The sequence below is a fragment of the Henckelia pumila genome, chromosome 1 (genome assembly GCF_033568475.1).
Source record: "Henckelia pumila isolate YLH828 chromosome 1, ASM3356847v2, whole genome shotgun sequence".
Classification (NCBI taxonomy): domain Eukaryota; kingdom Viridiplantae; phylum Streptophyta; class Magnoliopsida; order Lamiales; family Gesneriaceae; genus Henckelia; species Henckelia pumila.
In genome coordinates this window covers 183024639-183031437 of record NC_133120.1, presented here as the reverse complement: position 1 = coordinate 183031437, position 6799 = coordinate 183024639, and the positions used below count along the sequence as shown (strand labels likewise).

Here is a 6799-nt window from a genome sequence, read left to right as displayed (position 1 = left end):
CATCGCATGTGCTACTAAGAAACCATTTCTTAAAACACATCATGTACTCTGGCCAGAGATTCGTCACACTAATATCTCCTCAGATCGCATAGGATATCCACACTCGCAAGTATGTGGTGAATCCTTGACAACAAAGCATCGACTCCTATATGTGTTGTAACTGTATCCAATCCCGACACCTGATGACCCCAATAGAGTCGGTAAACGAGTCAAAGCACAGTACTAGCATATAGAGTCTCAATGATGTTTCAAGTAGTAAGGACTAATGGTGTACAACCAAAACCGCGGACTTTATCCACTCGATAAGTGATAACCACTTGGAAAGTCCGGATAGGGTAGTTCGATCATTCATCGTATGAATATCCATTTGCATACTTCGAACATCTCTATGTTCCTTACCAATGAAACGTGGTACTCTGCATCGCAAATGCTAGTCTCTAACTCGAGCGATCCTTATCCTTATTATCGGACGGCTCAATCGACTAGGAAGAGTTTAGAATATACAGTGACTATAAGATGTGTTTCATGATAGAAATCCCCATGTTCTACCACATCTTACATACACTATAGTATATTCAAGGTCTTTATCAAAACAACAATAGTATATCACAATATAACAATATGAAGAAAGATAAAGTCATTGCCATTAATAAAAGTGTAAATTATATTAAACAAAAGATTGTTTATACAAAGAGTCATCAAAGCCCTTAGCCACAAGTTGGCTCACCGGGCACCCACTCTTTCAAGTTTATGTTTGAAATTGTTTGTGCTGGTTTTATCCAGAAAGGCTAAAAGGGGAAGATTGAAAGGAATATTAATTCCTTAATAATCTTTGCCTTATGAGTAATTATTATAATATTGAATTTTGCCTTCTAGAAAAAAAAATTTGATATGATAGGTTAAATATTTACGTGTTATTATCGAAAATATTGAGATAGATATTTTTCTAGATTAAATATTATCTTGATAAGGAATTTATGTGTATCATGGTTATTAAATATTATCAAGATATATTTAAAAGAGTCATGTTTCTAACAAAGACTTGTTTCCTTATTTGTGTAAAACTCTACAAGAAAATCCTTTTCATGCTTGGATTCTCATCTATAAGAAAGGATTTATGCGCACAAACAATCAAGAACTTCGGAAAATAATTTAGAGAGCTTTCAGAGAAAATCACACCGAAGAATTCGAAGATTCTAAAGAAGTTTGCAGCCATCGTTGTTGTTGTCCCCGTGTTGCCGTTGGTGTTGAAGACATCGGAGACAACATTTAGTGCATAGTGTTGTTAGAAGATCTTTTCTGTTTCTTCAATTTAGGCAGCTTGCGGGAATTGCATCTGATTTGTTCTATACTTTGATTATTTAGGATGCAAGTTTGATTTCTCAACTTGTTGAGAAATTTAGGATTCAATGTTTTTTTTCATAAAATCACTAGTATTACTTTTTAAGACTGATCTACATTTTTTTATTGATTCTTTAGCCCTAAAGCACCCGCACGAGTTTGTACTCGTGCAAAAATTATTTACTTGTGTTATTTATTTTTGTTGATTATTTGTGTTTTATTAATTTTGCTGCATGTTGTCTTTTGTGTTGTAAACCGTGGACAACACGATCTATACACGAATTTAAGATAAACCGCAATTATACCTTACACACCTTCTGTCAGCGGGTTGGAATTCTGAAGGTGCAAAGCGCAATTTGTAGAAGCAAGGTGAGAGCAGATTTTTGGCTGCCTACTTCATTTTCTTGATATATCTAGATATGAGTTAACACAATAAATATGATCCATGTTTTGGCATTGCGTCTATGTATATAAAATCAAAACATTCGGGCCCATTCAGCGCCTCTTGTTTTAAATAAGGTGGTGGTGAGGGCCGACTAAGTAGGTACTAGTGATGCCCATGGTGTATATGAAGAACCTGATTCCATATGCAATACCAATATTTAAGATCAACTGTGTATGGAGTTTTTCTGAAATAAAACATATCATTGATTAAATAATTGAATAAAATTTTTTTTACAGAATGATGCTACAAATTCTACAGCCGAAAAGTGGCTTCTCTGAAACCTACTCTTAACACCTTCTAACTTGTTTTATCTTGCTATATAATTGGTTTCTTTACCAATAGTCATTACTAGAACAGCATCCATTATGGAAGTGATGGAATCTCTTCATGTCGTTTGCAATTATTTCTCTCTTCACTGCAATGGAGATGAACTTTATAACTTTGTGGCAGTCTCCACAAATCCTAAGGCTCAATGTTATCACTAATCTCGTCCTATCTCAGTGTTTAATATCTCAAAAGCAGCAGCGAGTCTCAATGTAATCATAGCATTTCAACTTCTTGCTGGACGTTAGGCGACACAAATTCTGTCCTTGGTACATATCCCATCGCTCTCATCTCGATCTTCATTTCCTCCATAACTCCCAAAATCTGTGCATATAATTAAAATGTGACTATAAATTAAAATGAGCTGATAGACCTACTAATAATAAGTTTTATTATAGTAGACCTACTCCCATGGATGTTCTTATTGAAGAACAAGAGTATATTATTTCCAATAACTATAATGGTAAAAGTATTTATGAATGGAATATTGATGGTTTTGCAGATAATAAGCATATAATTTATAATATTTCTCACCGTATGCATAAATAGAGCACTGTTTGTAAGAATAATGGTAATACTGACCAAAATATTGCTAAAATGCTTACAGCAAGATTTACTAGCCAACTAAAAGGTTGGTGGGATAATTATTTATCTCAAGCTCAAAGAGATGAAATTTAAGGAACTATTAAAATTGAAAATAATATTCCAACTGAACATCCAGTTTATACTTTAATTATGACTATGATTGAGCATTTTACAGGTATATTTACTGATAATAGTGAGAATATTCGTATTTTGCTTAATAATTTACTCTGCAAAACTCTCACTGATTTTAGATTGTATAAAGATAATTTTTTATCTAGAATTTATGAATTACCTAATTGGAATACTAGTCAATGGAAAGCCAAATTTATTGATGATGTTCTAGGTTTATTTGCGGAAAGAATCAGAAAAATTCTAGGTAAAGATAATTTGTCTATTCCTTATGATATTTATACATATGGAAAACTTATTAACACTTGCGTTCAAGAATGTGATAAAAGCGATTTTTGACACCCGAAAAAATTCAAAAAAATCAAACTTTCCTCTATCCTCCTCATTTCTCCCAACTAAAATCCTTAAAATAAAATCTTGGAAATTTTAACGCTGAATCCACCATTGTCGCATGCTAGAACTGGAAGTCACTGAATTCAAGAATCTCAAAATAAATATCTTAATTATTTGAGCAACTTAAACTTTAAAGAAAACTTAATCAATTAAATCCAAGCAATTAAAAATATAAATATAAAAAATGAATTTAGGCATGAAATCCAAATTATGAAAATCTAGGCGCTACAACTTCTTCATCCAAAAGGAGTTGAATATAAGGTAGCGGAGATGGTTAGAGTTAGCGAAGGACTACGACTGCGACATTAGATATCATCCGGGTAAAGCTAATGTGTTCGCAGATGCTTTGAGTCGGAAGACAGTAGTGATTGCCTCTATGACAGTGTCTAGACCGTTGCAGGATGAGATTCAGAGTTTTGGAGTGGAGTTTTATGCCGAGGGTAGAGCTCCTAGACTGTCAGCCTTGACAGTGCAGACTACGTTGTTCGACCGTATTAGAGTTGCTCAAGCAGCCGATGAGCAATTGAGAAAGTGGAGACAGAGAGATGAGGAGAAAGATAGTGGTTTGTATTCAGTAGTATATGGGATTGTGAAGTTTAGAGGCCGATTTTGGGTTCCCACAGGTGATTCTCTGCGAGGTATTATCATGACAAAGGCACATACATCACCGTACTCTATCCACCTAGGTAGTACGAAGATGTATCGGGACCTTCAGCAGTTGTATTGGTGGCCGGGTATGAAGCGTGATATCGCTCATTTTGTGTCAGAGTGCCTGACATGCCAGCATGTCAAAGCGGAACATCAGAGACCTACAGGATTTCTTAAGCCACTCCTTATTCCCGAGTGGAAATGGGAGAATATTACCATGGACTTTTTTGTTGGATTGCCGAGGACAGTGAGAGGTTCGAATGTTATTTGGGTTATTGTTGACCGTCTCACTAAGTTGGCGCATTTCTTGCCAGTGAGGACGACCTACACTATGACTCAGTATGCGGAGTTGTATGTCCGGGAGATAGTCGGACTACATGGTATCCCTGTTTCCATAGTGTCTAATAGAGATCCGCGGTTTACTTCGTCTTTTTGGAAGAGTCTTCATTCAGCTTTGGGGACGAAACTATTGTTTAGCACTGCCTTTCACCTGCAGACGGATGGATAGTCCGAGAGGGTGATTCTGATTCTAGAGTATCTTTTGAGAGCATGTGTTATTGACCTTCATGATGGTTGGGAGTCGAGGTTACCATTGGTGGAATTTGCATATAACAACAGTTTTCAGGCCACCATTGGTATGCCACCCTACGAAGCACTCTGTGGGAGACCGTGTAGATCACCGGTATTATGGACCAAGATTGGTGAAAGGTCAGATTTGGGACCCGAGATTGTTTAGCAGACTGCCAAGGTTTTAGCCAAGATCCGTGATAGGACGAGGACTGCACAGAGCAGGAAGAAGAGCTATGCTAATCATAGGAGGAGAGACTTGGAGTTCTCGGTAAGAGATCACGTGTTTATCCGAGTAGCTCCTATGAAGGGTGTGATGAGATTCGGGAAGAAAAGAAAACTGGCACCAAGGTTTATAGGACCCTTTGAGATAGTGGATAGAGTAGGGGCATTGGCTTATAGGGTGGCCTTGACGCCTAACCTTGATGGAGTCCATAATGTCTTCCACGTATCAATGTTGAGGAAGTACATCTCAAATCAGTCCCATGTGCTTAGCTTGGAACCACTTCAGTTATCTCCTCACTTGACGTATGAGGAGAGGACCATCCGGATTCTGGATAGACAGGAGAGGAGACTCCGCAACAAGTCGATTCCAATGGTCAAAGTAAGACGGCAGAATCATTCGGATGAAGAGGCCACCTGGGAAGCAGAGGCAGATATCAGGACTCGCTATTCGGAACTCTTTGGTAAGTCCTGAATTTCGAGGATGAAATTCCATATTAGGGAGGAAGGAATTGTGATGCCTAAAATTTTCTTAATGTGAGTTTTATGCATAAATTTATTTTTTTTAAATTTATAATTTTAATTATATTATTTTTTGGTGATTAATTGTCTGAATATTTAAATTTTTTCCGCATATTAGAATTTATTATTTTTTTTATCTTTTGCAAAAATTAGCATTTTTAATCCCCAGACTAGTAAAATCCAGTCTTATATTTTAAATTAGGATTTTTTTTTCTTGTTCTTTATTTTGTGCAATTTGATTCATAGCCTTAAGTTGCTATTTTGAGAGTAAGACCTTTTAACTTTGGGTAGAAATTTTGCACTTGAACTTAGATTCAACCCTAGCCTCCAACACTTTACACTCTCATTTCACACTCAAACTAACACACACACCCACCTAACATGCACACACACACCTCACGGCATTTCCCTATTTTTTTTCTCCCAAAGAAACCATCGGCTTCTTTTTCCCCTCTTCCAATCCCCGCCGCAGCACCTCCCCTTTCTTCATTGTCCGGCGAGGCACCTTCAAGAGAGCTAGTCGAGCTGCTTCCCCTTCCATTGAGCTTGATTTCATCCCCATTCCAGCTCTCCATTTTTCGGCTGCAGCTCCTTATTTGCAGCTCGCTTCCATCAGCCTTAGCTCTTCGAGCTGTAGTTCTTGTGTTCTTGATTTGGCAAAGATATGGCTTCCTTGTTCCACCTTGTAGATTATATATATATATATATATATATATATATATATACTTGCCCTGTTTTCTTTCCTTCGAAAAATTTCAGAGTTTCTTGCTAGTTTGAATCGGTCATGCTATTATAATGGATAGATTGATGTTTTTGCATTGTATTGTGTTGTCATGAATGCCTTTTTGCATTCGATATTTTCAGAAAAATAAGCCTAGCTTATGTCGTTCGAATTTTTCAGATTTTCTTGTCAAGTGGATCGAATATGTGTTGATTTGATTATGTTTATTTGGATGGTGAAGTAGGGGATACCATGGATGATATGTAGTTCACATGGTAGCGTTAGGATGGGTTGTAGTTATCTTGCGAGTTGGCTTGAGGAATCTTCGAATGGCTAGAGTTTAGGGGCTCGGTTTTGGTTGCCATGTTGAGCTGGGAATGGTCTGCTATGGGATGAGTTTTAAGAGGGTTTTGGGTGAGATTAAATGTTGGTTTTGATGCTAGGATAGTGGCTGGAGTTTGTAGACAAATACCTATGTGTGTTGGTTGAGTTTGAAAAAAATGTGGCATGAGCAGAATTTTGAAAATGAGTGGGCTGTCCGGAAGCTGGTTTAAAACAAGGTTTAAACTCTGGTTTTGGTTAAGGGCTTGGGTTTGGAAATGGTCTACGATGTTAGGAATACGTCGTTTCAAGCGGGAAGTAAGTCGGTTAAGTTTTGGTCGAGTTCTAGGCGCTTGAATGGCTAGGTGCAGATTTTGAAAATTTAAGGAGGTTGCTGTCCGGAAAAGAGTTTTATTAGAATGATTAGATAGGGATAATACCTCGAGGATAACTTCCTTAATTAGTTCTAATTATAAGAGAGTAGCGGTTTACAAGCGGAACTCTTTTTAAGTAAGAATTGAGTAAGATATTGGTTTTACGGGCGAATCGCTCGGGTTGTCCTAAGTGCAAATTTATGGTTT

At 37.1% G+C, this 6799-nt stretch overlaps 1 protein-coding gene across 1 annotated transcript; it reads left to right on the top strand.

Moving 5' to 3' along the window:
* Window positions 1-4434: 4434 nt before the first annotated feature.
* LOC140874565 (uncharacterized) lies at window positions 4435-5129 on the top strand. Its single transcript, XM_073277863.1, has 2 exons — window positions 4435-4500; window positions 4605-5129. Exons 1-2 carry the CDS (start codon window positions 4435-4437, stop codon window positions 5127-5129), a joined length of 591 nt encoding a protein of 196 aa, XP_073133964.1.
* Window positions 5130-6799: the final 1670 nt, after the last annotated feature.

Excerpts from the sequence above, each read along its gene's own strand:
- LOC140874565 (XM_073277863.1), top strand. The coding sequence starts at position 4,435 with ATGGTTGGGAGTCGAGGTTACCATTGGTGGAATTTGCATATAACAACA. Across the intron at positions 4,501-4,604 it reads CAGTTTTCAGGCCACCATTG|ACTGCCAAGGTTTTAGCCAA; the intron begins GTATGCCACCCT and ends ATTGTTTAGCAG.